The following is a 23,737-nucleotide window of genomic DNA, read 5'->3' as shown; positions in this document are numbered from 1 at the left end:
AGCTGGTAACCACCTTCCCTGTCTTCATCTTCACCCTCTGTCCTGCTGAAAAGGGGGCCCTTAGCCAAGGTTAACCCACCACAATTAGTATCTATAGATCATACTGAAATAGTTAAAAAGATGGTGTTTGAGAAGTGGAAGCTATATGTTTACTGAATGATCGTTACTGTATTTGCAGTTAGCATGGGTTCCACAGCCATGCAGAAAGTCAAATGGCAGCTAAGTGCAAAATGTCCTTCAAGTACCATGTTATGTTGACATGTTCTGAGTAGCACTATGTGCCGTAATGGTTAAGATCTTGGCATCTATCTCAGGTCTTCTTATACTAGTATTCTCAATGGTGGGTTTGCATCAGCGTTAAGAGATTTGGAGAAAAAAGACGATCGTGTATACTTTGGTATTGTTTTCTATGGAAGGTGCACAAACACTACAAAGACTGTTCACATTTAAAAGTCAAGAGTAGACAGACAAGCATAACCTAAAGAGATGTCTGGATAAAGGAATTCACCCCATGAAAGACCACCTGAAGGTGTAATGGATTTTCCACTGCAGTAAACTACTCAAGGTTTCCATTGGCTACTGCTCTCAAATTTTTGAGGTTGCTCAACATGCCTAAGAGCTTTACAAACAGCTGTAGGTATTTGTTAAAGCTTTTTGAGATACTTGAGTTTCTACTAAGCAAATGCCAATATTTCAATTTTTCCCCCTCACAATATATGTAGATTTTGAAAACTTGCTACAGAAATGAAATTGAGAAGGTCTGATTTAGAAATATGAAATGTTTCCTTTGGATAGTATTGAAAAATTGTGCAAGAAAAATATTAGGAAAAAAAAGTATGCTGCTTTGAAACACGGGCTGAAGACCAGATAAAATCAGTAGCATGTGCTAATAGAAAAGTCAAAACAAAATATGACACAAAGATAAAATCCAAATTAAGTGGTCTCCTTTGTTTGGATTGAACATTTCCTCAATATCAACATGTTCCGACAAAACATTTCAATTTTGCCAAAATCGCATTTCCTGGCAGAAATGGACTCCGTAAAAAGGTTTTGACTAGCTCGAGCGCGTGTATGCCAAGTGATTCCTTTTGTGTTTTGTGGTTTTCATTCACTGTGGAGTGAACTCTTAGTGAGCCTCATTCATTCATCTGCCCCACCATAAAAATGCATGGCTATTTTAAGCACGTCGTAAAGTGGAACATGTCACTTGGCCAGGCTGCCCAGTGACAAGAGCGCGGGCCAGGAATCCCTCTCTGCACCCACCCCACGCCCAGGCCCGCAGTTAGGGCCAGCGCCCCGGGGATGCATCGACCCCTGCAAGCCCAAAGGGAGCACGTACAAAGTGCCTCCTCCTGGAGACGTCTGTAACTTCAGCTCACCCACAGCAACTGGGATGACTCATATAGATATTCGCATTTCTGCTTCTTTCCCCTTTACAATATCTTTCTTTCGGAGATGAAAATCACTATCTCGGAGCCGAGCACTGAGCCAATAAACCCATCACAAAAGGGATCGGCTGCCAGAGTCCAGAAAGGGTTAAGGCAGCAGTTGGAGAGGTTTGGGGTGACGTCGTACTTCTGGACGCCTGAGAAGTCTCTTGAAGGTAGTTCCCCTCTGGTGAGGATGGGAGCGAGCTGAGGTCTGAAATCCGAGATCCCTCGCAGCCCGGAGCTGGTGAGGTCCCAGTAAAAGCTGTTTGCCTGCTTTCCCTTCCTGAGCAGTCACACCACTGCACTGGCCTGGGCAGTATGGAGCAAGCCCCCTGGACACATGTAGGACTCACTCTCCTCCAGCTCCTGCTCATCTCCTGCTTGCCGAGAGGTACCGTAAGTGAGCGTGTGCATTCCCGGCACGGCCGAATGAGTCCCTTTCCTTCAGCATGGTCAGAGGGGTTTGATCTCGTGCACTGTCATGGGAAGTAGAGAGATCTGCAGGGATGGTAATAATAGAAAGAAGGGGCTCTGCTTTATTTATTTTTTCTTTGCTGGCATGAAGTGTGTGGTGGGAGGTTTGCCCAGGGATGATTTCCAGGCAAACTTTATAGCCTTAAAGAGAAACAACTGACTGGATTTGTTTGCCAATGGCCATCAGGAAAAGGGTATGCAATCACTTCGCTTACTACTGCTTTATTTTCTCAACGCTCAGTGCTAAGGAAATGATGATAAAAAGAGGCATTTAAGTCTCTGAATTGTAAAGCGTTATTTGTTTAGTTTGGCAAGACAGAGACTTTCCTCTCCAGCCCAAACACCAAAAATGAAGGCAAGGGAGGGAAAAAGTGAAGGAAAAAAAGAAAACAAAAGCCACACATTGTTTCCGATCTGGGCTTTAGTTCTGCCAATATTATTCTTTCAAAGGGGAAGCCTCGTTAAAGCAGAATGATCTTTTTTATACTCAAGCCTTGCTCCAGTTTATGCTGAACCAGCATGTATGGTTTCTTCTTGATAAGGTTAAGCAAAGAGCATTTGCTGTTGAGCACAAATTTGCTGTTGTTACGGCCGCAAACGTGGGCTCTTTACACCTGGAAGCGGCTGGAGCTGCCTGCAGCAGCTAGCTGTCAGCATGGCAGGCTGCTTTCTCGGGAGCTGCAGTCCTTAGGACTGGGAGGTGAGGTGCCCCCAAATCACACACCCTTCAAGCTGCCTCAGACTGCGGCGCTCCCGGCAAGGTAAGCTCCCCCTCTTACCGGGGGAGCCATCAGGTATGCGGACATGCTGATGGCGATGGCTATAAATCACGGCTGTCAAGGCCAGCGCTTCAGAGCCGGGCCTCTCCTGGGGCGGTGGCAGAGGGTCTGCCTCGGCAGTGCCCTTCCCCGCCAGCCCCGCGGGGCCCTGGTGACCGGGGACGTCTGCCTGCCAGGCTGGCCACCACCGCCCCGGGGGACTGACCTCCTGCCGAAGTTTCCCCCCGGGGCGCGAGCACGGAGAGCTTCTCCGCACCTCCGTCCCACGTGTGCCAACTTGTCCCCGCGGCGGCCTGTCCCTCAGCCACGTGCCGCCTTGCACGCTGGCCAGGTGAGGTGGCTCTGCAGCACGTGCCGGCGTGGCACAGGAATAGCCCTGCCCGTGGCTAGAGCAGCCCCAGGCGCGGGCTTGGTGGGCAACGAATCTCTCCTGCCGCGGGGGCAGAAGGTCTCTCTCGGGGCAAGAAGCCCACCTGCAGAGCTGGGGGGGGGCACTGGGCTGCTGGGGGCCCCCTCGGCAGCAGCGGTGAGGGGCGGCGGGAGGAAGGACGACCGGCGACGGGCCGCGAGGGCTGTGGGGCCGCGAGCTTGGGAGGGACGACGCCGGTTCCCCCCCGACGCCGGCTCCTAACGTGCCAGAAACAGCACGAGAAGGACCTGTGGGACACGTGGAGGAGAGCCATCCCCCTTGGCCCCTCTCCTCCCTCACCTTGCCTCCCCTGCCCCGCCGCTGGCGGAGCGGCCAGCGCGGGCGCTCGCCCGGCACACAGCCGGCAGAGTGAGGAGGGGGCCAGGAGCTCCCCTCCGGCAGCGGCGAGAGGGGCACTCGGAGCCGGGGGAGCGGTTCAAAAGCGTGGTGGCCTTAGCATGTCAGGGCAGGTTGGAAAATAGCATTTTGCCTCCTCCCCACAGATGTATCCAATTTTTATCCATATTTATCACACCCAGTTGCACAGGGCCTGCCTCAAGAGTTGGGGGCAGGAGTCGGGGAGGGCTGGGAATTGATTTTTGGAATAAACTTGAAGTGCAAGTGACTCATATTTCCTTAAAAATATATGTGTGTTTATATGTGTTTCTGCCTATCTAAACCCTTCCCAACCTCTTTTCCCCTCCCCCTCCAGCCTCTGTCTAGAGAAGTGGAGGCCAGATGCACTCAGACACATCCAGATGCATTCAATCTTAGCAAATGGGTTACTTCAGTTCACATGTTTAGGTTCCTAGCACAGACAAAGGGAAAGAGACTTGCTTTTTATTTAGGAGAAAAGCTGGGGTTACTCGCTCTCGACCCCAAGGCCTCGAGGGGCTCCCAGGAGTCCCTGCAAGCCTGCCGGTGCCCAGGATTTGGCTCTCCATCACCCAGAGAGAGCCCTCACCACTGCAGGGCCGTGCGGGTGCTGCCGGCAGCACCAGCTCCCTTGGGGATGCGGATGCCCCTCTCCCTCCTGCGGGACCAGGGACGTGGTGCGGGGGTAAATGGGGAGGGACGCCACAGGGCAGGGAGGCGAGCTATCTGCAGGGACAGAGGGCTGGCAGCCGGAGGGCATCTGCAGCCCTTGGTGAGGGCTGGACTACGCACCCCAGGGGAGCTGTAGGGAGTAAAATTTGAGATGGAGTCTCAGGGCTTCGCCGCTGTCTGCGTGGACTGTTTCTATCTGGGCAACGTTAACTGCAAGTAAACTGCCAACGTGTTCCAGGTCTCACACCGTTACAGCAAGCAAGCCCTCAGGACGGGTCCAGCACCCCTCCTCCATGTTTATAACACAAGCACGTTCTCGTGTTATGTGGTCATGAATTTCAATACTGCAGCTGCTTCTTCTCCACAGATTTCCAAATATTCTCCCTCATTGCAGAAGTCCGGCTTTGCCCCCCAGACCCCATTAGCAAAGGCTGGGCTCTCTAACCTCATCGATGCTGTCACTAACTCGAAAGTACTACATTCATTACTTGTTCCTGTTCCTTGTCCTGCAGGGCAGAGATAACAAAATCTCTTCCCGATCACACCAGTACAAATTTTCTGGCCAGAATAAGCTCCTCTGTCCCAGAGAGAAATCAAGGCCTGAAGGGTAATGTGGCAACCACCTTACCCTGGCTATTTTATCCTGTCACAGCCCTTCTCAGATGAAGACACAAGGCCACAGTGCCGATAATAAGATCACAAACGCCAGCTCATAATTACAGAGAAGAAACCGAAGGAGGGGGAGGTTTAGGGCAGACTTCTTCAGGTTGCTTTAGATGCTAAAAAAATCCTGGCTAGTGGCATGGATGGCCTGTAATTTAAATCCAACTATGGCAAAAAGATACAGTAAAAGGAAGATGTGTGGTGTTTTGAGGGCAAGGGGAAGATGCATGCAGAGGAGATTGAGGTTTAAACTGGAACTGGATCTGCAGTGTGGTGGAGGCATGAACATCTGGTGCAGTTCTCTGGGCCTGTGGGCCAACCAGCCTGTCCCTAGAGGGAAAGGAGGGGATATAAGGGTTTGGTACAAGAAAATGGGAAAGGAGCAGAGTTTTGACTTGGGAGGTGTGGAGTACGGCTCTGTTTTGCATGTTACAGCCTACCATGAGGGCAGAAGGGCTACTGAAATGTAGGAAGAAAGGGAACGGGCAGTTTCTGACAGGCATAGCTACCTGTCAGTCCTCTCCGCAGCAGTGGGTAGAGCAGGCAAGAGGAGGGGCTGCAGGGCACGCAGGTTTATTGAAAGAGGAAAATGGTGGAAATGACACAACCAGTTGGCCATCACAACTGGGGCAATGTTGGGTGAGGGGTAGTGGGATTACTGAGGCTTTAACATCTAGAAAGACCGAACTGACAGTCCTGTTTTCAGTTAAGACTGGAAACAGAAAACTCTAGAGCTATTTGTGTTAATGCTGGTTCTGCATTAACTCACCATTATAGTGCTTAGATGGGCAAAGTCTAGACCTCACAAATAGGAAGCACAATTTTTATGTGGCTTTCCTTTTAGTTACACCAAGATACTTGATTTTTGTCACGGGCAAAGCAGAACAAGGCGGTGCGGAGAGAGATACAAGCTTTGGAAGTCACACAGGAACACCTGTTAAGGACCTGATGGAGACCTCAAAAATAATTTTTTTATTGAACTAATGATTCTTCCCTCCTTGGAGCAGAGGTGTTGGGAGTTTATGATTTGTTTGTCATAGCCTAGTTAAGAATAGAAGCTTACAAATGTAAAAAAGGCACTATTGTAGGAGCACGGTGAAGCAAACCTATGGCCTATCAGGAACAACATCAGGACTATTTATGTCTGAATTTATAGATACTAAACACTACATGACAACAGGAACCCTGGAACAGAGACCCTCCTATTTGAAAACATTAGGCAGACCCCAATTCCTGAATCAAAGGAGAATGTGCATTAGCCTTTTTTTTCTATTTGAAACATGATCATCTGAATTGTTAAAAAGGTAGAGCTTAAGACAATGGTGGTCTTATCCAGCAGAACACAGTCATACTTATACTAGACAGGTTTTCAATGCATTTCTTAAACAGAATATACTTTCTGTAGTACTTTAGTCTGCTTTCAACACAATCCTGCATTTGGGACTTAAAAAAGACAGTCGAGTTAATGCACATTTATTAAGTGGACAGATTCAGCTTAGTATAGTAGATTTCCCCCTGTGTTCACTCATTGCCTTTGATTTTTTATTTTTTTTTATAGAAATCCTTTCTTCCCCCCCCCCCCCCCCCCCCCCCCTTAACTGCTGTGTGAAAGCATACACTAATGGCCAGGAAAGGATACTAGCTGACTCTGTAGGAGAAGCAGTCTCATTATTCAGCAAAGGTCTGCGACCCATAAAGTAAGCACACTGAGTAAAACTAAAACAGGGATGTGTTTTAGCTCCTCTTTTAATTAGCTCAGCTGCTAAAAAGAATAACAGGCACATAATCTCTGAAGAGAAGCAAGTGATTTTAGAGACAGCATTATCCCTTTCATCCTCTTAACGCATGTATTACAAAAACAGGTATCTTTTGCACAATAGGTTATATCTGAGGCAAAAAGAGTAAGAATAAAGACCTGCACTTTCCTTCATTATTAATGGTTTGGAGTACACCGTTTTCCAAGAACCCCAGTAAAAGCGTTTTAAAGGGAACCTCTCTCTTCCCTTCCGAGGTCCATTCCTCCATCACAGTGAGCCACAGTTTCACCCAACGAGTTTCTCATTTCCAGCTGACAAATTCTAGATCTCCTGTGTGCTCAGAGCTCTTCTTGTTGTTAATGTTAATGCCCACACACATGATACCTATGGGGTGGGGCCCAGCTTGCACATCTGTGCAATGACAGTAGAGCTGAGTAAGAAAGGAGCAGGATAAAACAGTAATAAAAATGAGACGGACCTAAAGAAAATGTTAGCTGTTACTAGGTTTCACCTCTGTTGGAGCTATTTTTTCTTTAAATGAGAAAGCTTCATTCCAGAATTATTACATGGACAAACATTCCCTAATAAGAGCCTTAAGAAATTGCTCCCTCAAACTCAAACACTTGTTTCTTCGGCAGAAGGCAGTAATTGTTTTTGAGCATCATGCTGAAAAATTAAAATGCAATAAAATAAAAAGGGGCATGTTCTCATCTCTGAAACATGAACTGGTTGAATAATCACTTTGAAAAAGTCATCTTCTATGGACTCTAATTTTAGAGACGTATCTGTTTGTATCTGCTTTTATTTACAATGCACTGTGAATTTGTACAGCACTTTTCAAAGGAATTTGAAATAATACTTCTTTGAGCCTAAGTAGTGTTTTACCAATCTGCTGATGGATAAATTGAGGCGTGGAAGGAGAACTCATCTTTGCAGGATAACAGAATGGACTTATAGGATGGGAAGTTCCATCAGTTCAGACCAAGATATGGATGTCCTTTCTTCCATCTTTCAGGAGTTCTGATAAATACCTATATCCAGCTGGGTCCTAAGGTGCTCTCTCTGTTGGAGGACTGTAGAGCACATTTAGGTTGTAAACTTTTCTCTTTTCTTCCCCAAGGATGGATGGAGATGGCAAACTGGTTTTCTGCGGGATCAGTCCTCTGATCCGTCCACAGAGCAGCTAATGCCAGCACAAAGATAGGGAGTGGGAATGGGAAGTCAGGGAGAGACGGGAGGAAAGTGTCCCAACTCAGCAGCAGCATGGGCTTAAAAGAGTTTAAAGCGACTGCAGCCTAAAAAAGTCATTCTTTCAAAGCGGAAGACACAAGAGTTAATTGATGTAATCATCAGGCTTGCTTCAATTCACCTTAGTTCTTAGCCATATAATTTTCCCAGCTCTCAGACCTTTGGAACAGAAATCCCCTTTCTGTCTAGCAGGGTATCTATGACTGACAAATTCACCATGGCAAAAGACAAGTCTGCTGAAGCTGAATTTTTACCATGATGAGCTGCCTGACCCACCCCTGAGGCAGCAATGTGCTTGTGAATCTGTTTCCGAATCACTAAAGCTTTAAGCCTGACCTAGTAAGATAAACCAAAATTGAAGCTGGTTTACTTGAATATCCCAAGGGGCAAACTGCAGTTGGTTAGAAGCTCGCTAATAGGTGGATCACACTTTATTTGTTTTCACACCCTCAAAGGCTTGCTCACGGGTTCCCCATAAACAACCTCCCTGAAGATGAAAGCTAGTAGCTCGCTACATTCTCCACCACAGTCTTACATTTCATCCACACCCCCATCCCACAGGAGTCTCTCTTCCTCTTTCCTTATTTCTTTTTTCTTTATATGGCTGAAGAACCTTTTGCTATTATTTTAATTTCCTTTGCAAGGTCAAATTCAGCTTGGCTTTTGGCAGTTCTTCCTTTGTCCCTGAGCTCTAAGACATAGCTTGCTTTGATGATCAGAATTTTTTCCACCCCTGATAGGCCTCTGCTTTTCCCTTGAATGAGAGATTTGACTGGGCTCATTGTGTATCCCACAGGATTCATCACTATCCTTTCCAGCAGACCTTGTACTGAATAGAACTAGTGCTTTAAGATGGTCTTACCCTTGCAGCTATCTTTTATTACTTGGGCATCCTCTTTGAACTCACTGGCATAAGAATAAGTAACATGTCTCCAGTCTTCAGGGTGAGCGCTAATGGAGCCTTCACTTATCTTCTGAGGAGACTTCTGGCTTTTCAGAATGGTGCAGTAAAAACTACCCTTTTGGAAGGTTGCATTTCCACTCAATTTCAAACAATATTTCTGTCAAACCTCCATCATGACCCTTCCCAAGTACCAATAAAAGAATTTCTTGTATGGTTTTTATCACCTCATTTTCCGAAGTCCTGCAGCTTGGAACAGGATAGTATTTGACGTTTAGCGAGGACAGAGATGGCTGTCATATGTGTGCCCAGACTATGAGGGTGATTGATAGGAAAAACAGACACACTTGTGTCAGGGAGATGATGACTACATCGCTAACTGTTCAAGCTCCTCTGCTGCACACCAGGCTGCCCAAGCACATTTTGGTCAAGGAAGTCGGCACGTTTTGAAACGGTGAAGGAAAAATAAGAAGCAAAAAAGGGAATTCTGGGCCAGAGAAAGTGAGGGATGTGGGTGAGCCTGGCAAGTCAAATCAGAGATGGATTTGCTGCAACTTCGTAAAGGAAGTGAGTGACAGTAGAAGCTTGATAGTCCAGCAGATTAAAACTATTTACCCTTCAAGCTATTGCAGCACCAGGAGTAACCTGCTTCAACTCTTTCCCTTCACTGGCTCCTGTGGGTTCATGATACAGAGGCAGGCAGGTAAGCACCACTTTTAAAAAAGGCAAACACTGAGACAAGTCAAAATCAAGAGCAAAGGCTGAAAGTCTTGCCTTTGCAGTCTTGAGAAACTGAGGTCCTGTTACTGACAGGAGAAGTCAGTAAGCATTAAACTACTCAGCAAATAGGCTGTGCATTTCATTGGGTGCCAGCTCCTCTGTAGATGGTCTTCATCTGCTTTTCAGCAGCTCAGCTCCCAGTACCAGCTCAGCGGAGGCCAGAGCAGGATCAGTGAGCTCACCCCTCCGCACAGTCCTGCTGCACGTTCTCCTTGCTGCGGCTCATCACCCGCACGCAGGTTTTCACAGAGGAAGCTCAGGGTGCACCTGAGCAGGGAGGGCTCCCCAAAGTGAGGAGCCTTTGGCTCCTCCAAAGCCCCGGCTCAGCACCGGGGAGCAGGGGAGGTGGCAGCATCACCGTGATGAATTGCTGTCACTGTAACTCAGCCCCCAGAGTGACGCTGCTAACAGGGAGGACATTGACTGGGAACATCCCCTCCTACTGCTGTCTTACGAAATCCGTCACTGACAGCCTTTAGGATCTGAAATGTGCTATAGGGACTAGGCAGTCTTGCTAGGTGCAGATGTCAGTGAAAAGCATGAACCTGTTGCCATCCAAATGCAGAAACACGTGAGAATTACCAGCCACCCTGCATACGCCTCAGTGCTCATCTCCCACCTCACTTGTCCCTGAGGCTGGACTCAAAGCATCTGGTGGAACGTTGTGTTGCGCTCTGCCAGGCTCCCGAGCTGAGCAGGTCTTCCCTCTGACACCTTCGCCGGATCTTCTCATGCTTTCCCTACACAGCTATTTCTTGCTTGGTTTCCATGGTCTTGAGCTGCTTCCATGTGTGTTGTTTATGCCTGGATTTAATGGGCTTTTCTTCCATCATTAAAACCCCATAAATTAATTGACTGTTTATTTGTCTGTCCAGAGACTTGTTTGTTCTTTTCAGCTAAATATTTTGCATGGGTTGTCAGGCAGCTTCTTCCTGTTTCTCCCAAAATCAGGTCAAGCCACTTTCTGGACTGTGTTTGATGCTGGGAGATGCAGCCACTGCCTGAAAGCCAGACTGCCTGCTTTGGAGGATTATCAAAGTCAGGCCCACAAATCACCCCACAATTATCTCTGCTACAGCTGGCCAAGGCCTGGCTTCCAGTATTTTACTCAGTCAGTAAATCTCCCCCTGCTCTTCTCTGCCTCATTCTCTTCTGTTTTGGGGTAAAAAATGGCCAAGTGTGGGTGTGGGGAGCCGCCAGTGGTTACCATTCCCCAAACGCACAAGGGGGAGTGGGGTTATGTCTCTTCCTCCCTGGAGCCCAGGCTGAGCTCAGCAACAGAAACATTCATTACACACGCTAGCAGTTCTGTGCATCTCCCTCTTAAATTTCTGAGGGAAAGGTTTCCTTTGCCTTTTGTTCAGTAGCCTGGAGATACTTATGCAAAACAAAAGGGATCCTACCATTATTAAAACGGTGCATAAAGTCTTCACACAAATTTCTTTAAAGAATAGCTTCTACAAAACTTCAGAATAATAGATTTCATTATTTCTGTGAAGAAAATCATAGAGAGGATCACTTAAAAAAAATCTCAAATCCACAAATTTCCTTGTCAAGGCTATATACATTGCCCAAACTGCAGTACCCAGGAACCTAAAAGGGAATTAAATTGTCAGTAAATCAAAAGACAGTCTATTTTCATTGTCTCAGTTAAGGGCAAGAAGTGAGAAAACAGCATTTCTAGGTGGCAGCAAATTTATTTTTACAATTCTTTAAGCACCAAGATCTGCTGCTCCCATCTGAACACTAGATATTACCTTAAACTCAACTTACGCTACAAATACACCCATTTGATTCACCAAGAATAAGTGTGGCATCTGCTTTTTGGTCCTGTTGCGTACACAAGCTCTACATATAAAAATAAATACGCATATGCACACACATACTCTCTCTACACACATACAAATATATGTGTGATATTTTATGGAAGCATAATTTAGGTTGAAAGGGACCTCTGGAGGTCATCTGGTCTAGCCCCTCTGTCAGAGAAGTGCTAACTTGGAAGTTACATTATGTTGCTCACAGCCTTATCTTGCCAGGTTTTGAATTCCTGCAAGGACAGAGACATGCCTTTGTCACCCCAGTGCAACTTTGCCTGTGAACATTTGGATCATTTTACAGATAGCAGTTTGTCTTGGGCAATTTATAGCTACAACCCAAATGGATATAGCCATTTTATTAATAAGCTTTAGCAATCTTGAGAGAAATTAGATTTCTAGCTTGAGTTGGGAAACACAATAATTTGAAGGAAGCTTTGCAAAAGCTCCTGAGTGTTGGGTAGTTATTTATTACTCAGACTTTGGCGAGTCCTCCTTCAACTCCCCAGCCCCATACACCACAGAAACAGCTATTTTCAGTCATGTATAGTGAGATGTATCAAACTGAGTGTCAGTTCTAATACGATAATTAGACACGTGTAATCAATTTGCTCTGGAATCTGAATCAGATACAGTTCATAGATAAATGGCTTCCTTAAAAGAGAATAATAGCCATAGGTTAAGAAGTCCCAACTTGGCCCAGTTTATTGACTGCTGTTCTGGGAATTAGAAGGCATGAGTTTAATTCCTGGCTCTGCTATTGTTTTTCTCTGGGACCTTGAGCAAAGTCACTTCACCTCCCTTGTGCTTCAGTTTCCCATCTGGAAAAAGGACTTTATAGAGCATGTCAAGATCTACAGTCAAAAGGCTATATAACTGCTAAACACTAAGGTTATTTTGATGCAAGAATTTATTACTGGAATTAAAAATTACAGAACCTTATTGAATGACAGAAGCAGACTTCTTTTTCTTTTTGGAATGATTATGGGGCCAGGGAGGGGGAACAAAAAGGTTTCAGCACAAACAGCAACCTGGTTTCCAAACTCGGAGCAGCAGTGGATTCTCTCTGGTTGGTATATCAATCAGGCACAAGGGAAAGGCTCAATTCTGAGGAGCACGAAGGGCTGAATTTCATTTCCCAGACAAAGGGAAAAAAATGAAGAAACAGTTTGGTGGTCCCTTTTTTATGGAGCCAGTAAATATCATTAGGGGAAAAGATAAGCTTCCAGGAACCAGTCTTCATGAGGCCGTGGAGAATCAAGCGAGGCAGAGCAGCAAGGTTCAGTGGTAGGGAGCTCCAGCAGACACGGTAATTAGGTTATGATGAGGCACAATGAAACAAAAAACAGCAGTGTGAGAAGGGAGCCAAGTACAGGCACGGACGGGACTGCTGTGCCTTAGAGATGTATGGCTTGTTGCAATGACAAAGCAGTCCTGTTACTCAGAGTTTGAAACAAAAGGGAAAAGGATGTTACCTAACCGCAATGAAAGAAAAAAAAAAAGAAAAAAAAGGGGAGGAGGGAGGGAAGAAGAAAGAGATAGTCTCATTATGTTTCCTTCATGTCTCATCTTTCTAGTCTGCTCTCTCTCTTTTTACCATCAAACTCCATGAAAGCAGTCATCAGGTCTGTCAGCTGATTAGGAGACACACTGACAGCACGATGCACTCATTAGATTTCACTTTGTAGAATTTAGACAGCATGCTGGTGGAGAAAGATGGCGTCCGCAATTACTGTGGCAGTCCAGAGTCACAGTCTGAGGTCGTTTCCTAAAAGAGCACTTCCAGCATAGCTGAAATATCGTCGTATGAGGTTATGCTAAATAATAAAAAGATATTATGTTACCATATTAGAAATGCCAGACAAAATGAACCTTTAAAAATAACGAAAAATCTTGTTTCCTTTGGCAATGAAGCCGAGTGTAATACTGTGTGCTTCTGAGTGAAAATAGGGAGTGAAACCGGCTAAAACCCAGCCTCAAAATTGGCCTTTCCTGGTGGACACCCTAGTCTTCAAGAGTAGCAAATTGACAAACAGAAATATAACCAAAACATGCTGTTATAGTTTAAATAATCTATACTATATATGAGGCCGTAAATCAGTCACGCAATCTGAAGAAGACTTTCTCATGTGATGTCATCCTCTGTGGTTTTTTTAAGCTATTTTTCTCACCACAGAAGTGGGAAAGCCTTGCAGAGAAAAGAATGAAGTGAACATATTCCTTCCCTCTGGTCTGTTTGCCTCCTCTGGCTGGCACTGCAAAACAGCCCATGTGTTCTTTAGACACCCAAACCGAGCTGACATTTCGGCTGCATGTTACCATGTAGTTTGGGATTTCCTGGGCTCAAGACCTTGACCAGCCTCATGCCGTACATGATCTGACAAATTGCTGAATAATACCTGTCAACCCTCAACAGATAATAGATTATTTCCATATGTCCCCCTTTTTGTTCCCCACTTGCAGAGTACACAGTGATCAATGAAAACTGCCCAGGCGCCGAGTGGAATATCATGTGTCGGGAGTGCTGTGAATATGACCAAATCGAGTGCATCTGCCCAGGACAGAAAGAAAGAGTGGGCTACACCATTCCCTGCTGCAGGAATGAGGAGAACGAGTGTGACTCCTGCTTAATCCACCCAGGTATGTTTAGGGCCACACTGCATTCACACCAGATCTTTAGCCAAGGCATCAGCACGTAATGGTAGCTGCTGGCCAGTGAAGTGGTGAGGGCAGGCACATCTCACTGGGTTATGGGATTGCCCCGCATCTCCTCAGGAACTCCCTCTGCCACTCTGCTGACAGCAGCAAGACACTTGGCAAGGTGCCCCTGCAGCAGGTAGCATCGCTGCCAGAAAAAAAAAAACCAACACTCTACCGGCAGTGTTGTCCTCAGGGCATCTTCGGCAGACTTGGGAGCTGCCAAAGGGTGATGTTGCAGCTGGCTTCACACCAGGAGTGTTTTGTAGGTTCTCTGGGATGATTTGCATCCCCAAAGCAAGAAGGGAGAGACAACTTGGAAGTCCGGCTAGCAAGGCGGAGAATGCAAAGTGAAAGGTGAGAGCAGGAGACAGGACCAGGTTAGAAGACATCAGAATCACTTGGGCTGGGCCTGAGCAGCACCAGCATCCACATTCAGACTCCTGAGAGAAGCATTTACAGTCAGAGCAATGAGAGTTAGAGGTTTGGGCGAGTCAGACTGGGAGTTTGGCTCCAAATCTCAGCCTGAGCTGCCTAGGATTTGGGGGTGGAGGCTGGCTACAGTTCACAGCGGGGAAGCTGTCAGCACCGCCGCAGTCACTAACGTCACTGGCACTTTTTGTGGAAGAGAGAGAGAGGCTGCTCTTTTCCCTTGCAGGACAATCCACCTTGGCTTTCCTCTAACGCAGTGGCTTCTCCTTCAGGCTGTACCATTTTTGAGAACTGCAAGTCCTGCCGCAACGGCTCCTGGGGAGGGACGCTTGATGACTTCTACATCAAGGGGATCTACTGTGCAGAGTGCAGAGCTGGCTGGTATGGAGGGGACTGCATGAGTAAGTGTCCTACACGGGCAGGGAGGCATGTCAGGGACAGGGAGTGGTGGGACAGAGCCAGAGCCATGCTGTGCCTTTCCAGCTATTCCTGTACGGTGACTCTTGCAAAGGGCACAGGCAGGAGAGGACAAACACAACCAGGCAGTAAGCAGATCTACAGTGGGGTAAACTTCTCTCCCAGTGCTCATCTGCTAGGGATTGGCCCGGGCCCCAAGTCATGGGAGGTTACAGCCCTACTAAACTTCTGGTTTGTGTCGGTTTATTTTAAAACTTTAACTACTGTGACTCTGGAAATCTTCTGTTCTCTGCATTTCTTGGACATACTTCAGCATAACTGATTCCCCAGAGGTCTTCAGCAAAGCATAAACATTTACAAGGGCAACAGCTATATCAAAGAGCTTCGCCTCTGTCCTCCTTCAACCCCTGGGCTGCAGAACCAGCCCCGAGGAAGTCCCAGTGCTCCCTCCCTCCTTTGCACAGCTCCAATGCACTCCAAGGCAGCTCTGGAAAACAGTACCTTGCAACTGCTAACGGCACTGCGATGGACCAGGGGTGTTTCAGGCTCTGGTAGCGATATCTGAAGGTTTTTTTCCTGACAGTGTACAAAAGCTCCTGCCTCTTGGATTTTGCTAAGCTGTTGGTCCCAATGATATCTTTCAATACTGAATTTCATAAGCTAATTGAATACAGTTTAAGACTAGTATTTCCTTTACCAATTTCTCACCCGAGAAGGCATAGCCTTTCACCAGCCCTCTTTCAATCTTTATTGACTGCCTCTTTGTTCACATTTCACTGAAAGGGATGAAAGCAGAGTCTGCTTTTCCTACTCTGTTCTGTCCATTATTCTACACACCTTAGTCTTGTCTCCTCTTAGTCACTGATTTTAAAGCAACAATTGAACGTGCTTTCCCAACACAGCTCATGACCATTCAGGAGGTGAAAGCAAACAAAATAAAATCATTGCTTCAAACAGCAGAATACAGGGCATCAACATGTGTCAGCAGCAGGGCTAACTCAACCTTGGTGCTTTGCAAGGTGATGAACTGGGTCCCTTGCAGTTTACGGTGTGATTTCTGATAGCACTTTAAAGTCCTGTTTGCTCTGGGTCGATGCTAGAGCTCCCCTGGCACTTTTTATAAGAGCAGAGCCAAGAAAGAATCATTATAGCTCATCTAACCCTCCCTCCCTCTGCCTATTTCAGTTGCCTACAGTATATTTCAGCCTGCTTGTGTTTTAAAGCAAATACACCCTCACGCTGCAGTCTATTTGGCCATTTTTGCGATACTGAAATTTTGCACAGCTTTGCCTTATAGTGTTTTTCCTATTACTCGCTCTTTTGAGGGAAGCAGTGTGACACTGAGGATGTGGTCTCTTTTGCGTGGTTCTGCAGTACTTCAGAGGCAGGGGAGGATGGGCAGATAGCGCTATTGTCTCTTCCACTCTTAAAGAGGAGCATGGGGGACCGTCGTGATCCCAGCACACTCCCGAGCTCCCCTGCTCTGGCTCTCACGGCTCTCTCACCTTTGGCCTTGACGGTAGGCTCAGGCATGCAGAGACTGCAAGTCCGGAAAGCAGCCTATAACCGCGCCAGGTGCTGGCCTGCAGCCTCACAGCTATGGAGCTTTGGGTCTGGAGGGCGGCCAGCAAGTAGCCTTTGAACAACAGCATGCGCTGGCTGCTGGAGCGGCGGATGTGCTGACACAACCCATTCTGGAGAGCGAAGGAGGCGGCATCTCCCTTTGGTACGCGCACGCAGGATCACACCTGGAACTCTGCAGCCTGCGCCGGGCGCCTCCCCAGCGGCAGAGTGCCGCTCAATCCCGGGAACAGAAGGGAGCGCAACCCCAGTAACCGGGGGAATGTAATCCGTCTACTTCATCCTATATTGCAAACGCTAGCAAGCCCACGGACAGCCCGCAGGACCTGCCCCGACCAAGCGGGTCGTGCGCGCAGGCTGCACGCAAAGCTTCACGCCGCACCGGGTCGGTGGCTGCGGGGAGCAGCGCTGCCGCAGCGGCCAGAAAGGAGGGCTCCTCCCGGCAGAGCTGCCCTTGCGAGGCGTCTCCGGCTGAAGCGTCTTCCCCGGATTTCACCTCCTCCCGTCCAGCGAGGCCCGCCTCCGCCTTGCCCTGGCGCCGAGGCCAACCTCCCCGCGGACCTCACGCCACCGCCCGAACGCTCTCAGGGCGGCCGCCCAGAGCACGGCCCGCCGCGGGCGGCGAAGAGCCGGAAGGGCGGGCAGGCACACCCCGGCACCCGGCAGGGCCCCGGGGCGGACCCGCCGCCCGGGGAGCGCCGGGCTTTGTCTCCCTCTGGCGGGCGGCGGCAGGCGTTGCCGCAGACTACCGGCCCCGGCCACCGCCTCCCGCTCCCGGGGCCGACCCAAGACGGCGAGCGGCTCGGGCGGGCTCCGCAGCCCCTCGGGCTCCATCTCCTCCCTGCCGGACCACCCCTAGAAACCGGCCCCGGCCGGGCGCGGCGGGGAACTCCCCTCCCGCGGCGCAGCCTAGCCTCCCGCCGCTCCGCGCCGCCATTTCCCTCAGGTGCCGCGGCGGCGGGCGCGCTAGGTGGCGCCCGGGGGCCCCGGCGGAGGAAGGCGGTGCCTTGCGCCCGGCCCGCTCCTGTCAGCCGCGGGGGGGGAAAATGGCCGCCCGTGTGGGCGGGAAGGGACGAGGGGAGGGCGCAGCTGCAGTTTAGCCTGTGGGCGGGATTAATTCCCGCTTCACACCGCGCTGCCCGGGGCGGGGGTGGGCAGGCCCCGGTTACCTCACGGGCAGCCCCCGCGGCCTCGGGGTGCCCCATCCGGCTCCGCGGGGCAGCGGTCAGGGGGCTGCCCGCAATTGTGAGGGCGAGGTGAGGCCCGGGGCACTACCAGCGAAAGCGGGATGGGCCTGGAGGGCCGTGGCACGGAAGAAGCCCGTGGGGCCATCCGGTTCGTGGTGTCTGCTGGCACAGCCGGACGCATGGACGTGTCTGAGAAACGGCCAAAGGACACCGGGTCATTTGGTAAAAAGAGAAATGGTATAGGGTAGCCCGAAGGAGCATTACTAGGAAAAAGCCGCGCTGAATAGAGTTAATTGGGTACTGGGACATTTCCGGATGGGACTGTTAATTGAGTTGGACTATCATGCCCTAAAAGGCACATCAGAATCTAAAAACCAGAAGACAAATGACCCCGCGGGACCCTTTCCTCCATACCCTGCACGCCGACAGCCTTTGTCGACCTCCGACCGTCGTGTCGCTTGAGAACACATACTCCATCAAAGCAGGGGGGGAAAGTGGTGCTATCTAACAGCCGTCCTCAGCCTTGCTGTCCCATTGTGGTTCCTGTGATGAACAACAGTACTTGTAGTTTCAGAGCCTTTGCAAACATTAGCGTTTCACGTAATACTGGTGACCAACAAACAACGTGTAGCAATGAGGCATGATAAGTGACAGCTGCTTTGCCGTATCAGCCTGTTTCTGAATACCAGTAATGTTTCTACTCTCATTCTCCTCTGTTCAGTCCTCTTGACCTTTGAAGGAGCCCCCACATCGATGCTGTAGCACTTGAACAGCAGATAATGAGTTCTTACCAGTGGTCTTCTCAGGACCTCTTCCTCCATCGACCCACGGGTCTCTGTGGGCTACAACTCAGAGGTCTCCTGAATTGTTTTCTTTTCTGTTAGTAACAAGCCTTAGAGGAAATCTTACTGTGGCCCTGAAAGCTGCCTTTTTTTCAGGAACAGGAGCGGAACAAGGATGTTGACACTCCGCCAAAGTAGATTATTTTTTTGTAAATGAGGCAGAATTTGCCAGCATTTGTGTTCAGGATGTAAATTATTTTTGAGAGCTTTCCAGGTCTCCCGCAGATTCAGAATGGGAAGAGAAAAGACTCTTTTGATCAACAGATGATTGAACTGTTGGTCTGGGGAGTCAGCCTAACTTCTGCTGGAAGGGCTGGAGATGCAAGAGCACAGATCTGATGTGATCGGAAAGGTGCTTCGTGCAGCGAAGGGTGGTAGCAAATCTGAGAACGTTCTTTTGGAGGCAGTCATTGAATGGCTCCTCTTTAGCCTCTGGACCACCTGCTTTGCTGGCCAAACCTACTTCCTTGGCACCAGTGTTCAGAGAGTTCAGGCTGTACCACTGCAAACAGAAAAGTGCGTTTAGTATGCCATGCGTACAAGTATCTCTTTGCACCAGTTCTGTGGTTTTCCTTTGTTAAAGGCATTGGAAACTCAAAAGCCCTTCGGGACGAAAGGGAAACTTTCTTTGAGGTGGTCCAAGCCCCCTGTCAAACCATCTGAAGATTTCTAGCAGCTTTGTCTCAGGTTGTTTTTGAGGCAGGAGCCAACGGCAGCACAAGGTCCTGTTTCTTGCTGTGGGAAGGAGCATTATCATGTGCAACACAGCAGATCCTGCTGTACTCGCTGAATCCTAATGTGGTTGCCGGGCACAGTCATTAATCCTTGCCTTTTACAGAGGGAACTAAGCAAGCCACAGAGGAGGATGAAACACTTTTGAGGAACTCTTCTGAGCAGGATTTCTGTTTCCTTGGGTCCTGCTTAATTAGGGTAACCGAGGGTAAATGAACAAAGGGTATTTAATTTGAGCAACACTTTCTTAAGAAGAAAGAGGAGTAACTGACCTGCAGTTTTTCACATTTCCCCATAGACCAGATACAGCAGGACTGATTTCCAGACACTAAGATCAATGGGAACCACAAATGCTTGGTACTTCACCAAATCAGGTCACTGTCACCCTCTTTTCCCAAAGGAAGGAAGGGCCCTGAGGTGAGTGTTAAAACCCACCATTTCAGTAGGAAACATTCATCCTGTGTTACTGGATAAAAGTTTAGTGTTCCTCTTTGGAAAGAGATGGAAGGAGCAGGGCTTTCTGTTGGACTACAGAGGTAAAAAGAAGCGAGAGAGTTGCTGTGGAGGGCTTTTGGGTCATTTGTCTTTTTACTTATTATCTGTGGTGTGCAGCCTATCAGAGTCCCTTGGTTCAGTAATGCTGTTAGACTCAATTGCAATTTCTGGCTTATGGGTACAGCCTCATCCCCTAGCAAAGCAACAGAAAGCTTACCAGGGAATGTAGCCATGTGCAAGACTCCATTCGGAAAGATGTAGTCAGGAAAGTAGAAACTGAGAAATTAGCTCTGTTTGGTGCGTAATGATTTAACTGTGCAATTTGCTAGCACTTGCATTTACAGATCACAGAAGGCTCTAAAAAAATCAGTAAACAACTTTCCTTCTTCCACAGGGGAAATTACCATTAGCCATATTTTATAGCTGGGGGAAAGGGAGAGGTTACCGAAGGTGAGAGAACTCTCTAGGCTAGAAATGTTCAGCATCCAAGATGAGGAATTAGGATGAATATCCCTGGACAGCTGCCTAGGGACAGCTGCAGGATAGCTGTGAAAAGATACTGCTTCCTCATTGTGTGACTTTGTCTGCTGTTTGTTCAGGTCATTGTCCTCTGATGGTTGTCTCAAACTGGGCACAAATGACCAGAGTACTTCATCTTATTCTGTATGGTGAAAAGCTGAGAGCGACACAGGCAGAGTGGGACAGGAGGAGAGGAAGGGTAGGAATGAACCTGAGAGAAGGGATGAGGGGTGTATTTTATTTATGTGTTACATTGAGTCATTGGTGGAGGAGCTGTGATGGTTATGTCTCCATTGGCATGGTGGCCTTAACATGTAAGGACGATGTGGTGAATCCTGAGGACAAACAGGTGTCTTCTCTAGGAATACATCACCTGTTTTTCCTCCAAGAGTCTCTTGTGAAGGACTTGAAACTATGCTGTTGGGTGCAACAGCTCTTCCTCTCATTGTCTCACTCACTTGAGCTAATTCAACTGTTCATTGTACCTTTGGCACTTTCCCACCAGCTTCCTCATCTTCAGTGATTACACAGGTCAACATGAGATCCATCAAAACTGTTCTGAGCTGGAGTGTCAGCCAGGTGGGTGGGTGCGATAATCAAGAGTGGGGCAAAAGCTGACAGAAATGGTTTCATGGGGCTGCGTTGGAAACAGGGAGAAGCAATCAACTAAAACTTTTCTACGGGTGCTCCTAGGCTAGACAATGCTCTAATGGAGTCATAACTCTTTATAGCCATTGTGTGGCTGTCCCATTATTTTATACACTTTGTAAGAAAGTGTGTATCTTCCTAAGCCACCCTGTCTTCTCATTCTGGTATTGTTCCTACATGTGTTTTCTTCAAGTGCCTCTTGAAGGTCCCTCACACAGATTTTTTTTTCTTCTTTTGCTCCCCAGGGTGTGGGCAGGTTCTTCAGGCTTCTAGAGGTCAGATTTTGCTGGAGGGTTACCCACTGAATGCACGATGCGAATGGACTATTCATGTTCAAGCTGGGTTTAACATTGAATTAAGGTAGGTCATACTGACTTTTAGCCAGCACTGGTTTCAGGTGGACATTGGGGCATGTGTATAACCAAGAGTCAACCAGGGTCAATAGCTGGGAGCCCTGGGGCAGTGAAGGTACTGCCACCACTTTGCATTTGCTGCCTCCGCTCTTTTCCCTCCTGGTCTAGCTTGTGATGGGCAGCCGCTGCACAAATCACCAATACTGTGCCTTCAATTCCTATTTAGGACAGCTGGATGCTAAGGAGAGTTTCTCAGCTATTGGGCACAATGTATCTCTCTAGAGGCCTCTTCAAGACCTTGGCACCAAAGCACCCAGTATTTTCTGAAGAGTGTACCAGGCTGAACTAAGACATTCTTTGAAGCAAAGCTGTAGGAATATTTTGATATGATGTCTCATGCCAGTAGAGAGTTGCCCATGGGACCTGCCTTGCATTTAGCCTACATTTTCCCACTTTTATTTTTCTTTCTCTCATTTTACCAGCCCTGTCCTCTACCAGCCTCAGTTATTCCTCTTACCATTCCTATGTCTGGAGGATGTGATTGGTTCTCCTGCATGTCATCGCTCCTCTGACCTGTGTATGCTTAGAACCTGTTAACCCACCCCTGCTGACTCAAGCTCACAGTTCTTGATTGGGTATCCTGCCTAGTGCAGGAGAGCGCCTAGTTGGGGTAATTAATACTGTTTTCGTGTGTGTCTATCAGGGAACTCACACATGCAGCAGGAAGCTTGGCAGGGGATTGTATTCAAAACCCACTAGCTAATATAATAAAAACAGTAGCTAAAGCCTTCACATCAATATTTCACCAGCTTTGGAGCCCAGGCGAAAGAACTATACTAGATACACAAACAAATTCCTTCCTATATGTTTAAAGAGAGAGTTAATACTTAGTAAGAGGAAGAGAAATCAATTGAATAGAAAAAAAAGAGCTTGTGCCATTCCCACACTAATGCCCCTTTTTCAGACTTGCAAATGCAAGCCTATTGTGTAGTTATGAGCAACTGCAATTATTGCCTGGATAGTGCTGGAGCCTCTTGACTCTAGAGAAATGTGCAGGAGACACAGGGGAGCAATGCTGTGAAGAGGAGTTTTATGTTCTCGTGACACAACTTTGCATCAGTCTCAGCAGGTATGAGCTGTACCTACCTTGTTTTTAAAAGACGTTGTTGGCTAGGTGTATGATTTGCACAGCACAAGCTCAGGGAGGTGGTAAACTGGTATTTTTTCCATTTCTGAACAAGGCTTTGTCAATTGTAAGGCTTAAAAAGGGCTTCAGGAGCTACAGGTGTCACCCTGTCTTCACTTTTATGGGGGCGGGTGTGAGAGTGGAAAGGGATCCTGTGCATGCAATCACTAGTGAATGCACCCATCTCTGGGTAAAGAGTTGACAGCCAGGTGGCACCAGGCACAAGGTACAAGAAAGGGAGGAAAGGTTATTGTAACAAAGGACACTAGGTTGAACAGCAGTACTTGCTGTGGCTGCTCTAAGGAGAGTCTCATTCATTTTCAAGGCAGAGGAATGGGGAGTGCTGTAGAGTAAGCTAACAGATGTTCTAACTCTTTGGAGAAATCAGACCTCCATTCCAGACCCTGAGGGCCACCTAAATGCGTGCTAGGAAGATGTTAGTGTCACATGAGATCTGTATAGTTCACTCCATTTACCTGTGCTGTTACAAGAAGATGCAAAACTTTAACATGAGGGGCATCCTGCAGAGAGTGCCTTTCTCTTTTTCCTAGTGTCCATCCTTCTTACAGTCAAACAAACACAATACTAGGCATCTCCTTGATGTGACATAACGTTACATTCCAAATATGAAAGTCTCCAAGAGGGAAGCCTGAGCTACCAACCTTCTATTGTCAGCGACTACATTTATCTGAGCTGGGTAGCACTGGAGAAGCCTAAAGCCCTATGCCCAGCCTGAGCTGAGCTTGATGTCTGGGTGCCTCAAGATCCCAGCAGATGACACAGCACTTCTAGGGAAAGATCAGGAACTGTCCTGAATGTCCACGCTTAATCCTGCCACCCTGCAAGTCAGGAGGCATAGAAGGAAGCCTCCAGGGCAAACACAGAACATGAGGACCTATATCTACCTCACATAAGGTAACCCTAGAGTGTGTTCTGAATCAGCTGAGGTTTTCAAGGTAGACTACCTCAAAGCTGCCTGTTGAAGTACTTCAGCAGTTAGATACTGTACTTAGCCTAAAGCTTCTCCTTTAGGCCATTCCTACACAGTAGGGCAGGTACAACTAAGCAGGCCACCAGAGTCTTCCTCCTGGGTCTGCCATCCATGCTGAATCGTTGCCTTCGCTGCATTTTCATATAAACACACTGATCCCCTCTGTGGGTGCTACCTTTAAGTTGTAACACACAACCACATTGTGCTGAATCAGCACAACTGCTAACAAACAAAATCCTTTCTTCATTCTCTCTGTGCACAGATCCTGTTTGCTGCTGCTCTGATGGCTTGTGAGGGCAGGGAGACAGTGTAATACAGAAGGGGAACAAAGCAGTTTGTCTCTGCTTACATA

The 23,737-nt window shown here is 47.9% G+C and overlaps 1 protein-coding gene across 2 annotated transcripts in view; it reads left to right on the top strand.

Moving 5' to 3' along the window:
* The first annotated feature begins 1,611 nt into the window (after positions 1–1,611).
* Positions 1,612–23,737, top strand: part of PAMR1 (peptidase domain containing associated with muscle regeneration 1) — a 58,470-nt gene continuing 36,344 nt past the window's right edge. For both annotated transcript variants that reach the window (XM_052781871.1, XM_052781870.1), the window contains exons 1-4: positions 1,612–1,821; positions 13,769–13,945; positions 14,707–14,835; positions 21,101–21,215. In XM_052781871.1, coding sequence (XP_052637831.1) covers positions 1,749–1,821; positions 13,769–13,945; positions 14,707–14,835; positions 21,101–21,215 — 494 coding nt within the window. In that variant the 5' untranslated portion in view covers positions 1,612–1,748. The remainder of the gene's footprint in view (positions 1,822–13,768; positions 13,946–14,706; positions 14,836–21,100; positions 21,216–23,737) is intronic.

This window comes from Harpia harpyja, chromosome 3, assembly GCF_026419915.1.
Source record: "Harpia harpyja isolate bHarHar1 chromosome 3, bHarHar1 primary haplotype, whole genome shotgun sequence".
NCBI classification, from domain to species: Eukaryota; Metazoa; Chordata; class Aves; order Accipitriformes; family Accipitridae; genus Harpia; species Harpia harpyja.
Note: the sequence above shows the minus strand (reverse complement) of the source record. Positions and strands in the feature narration are given on the sequence as shown.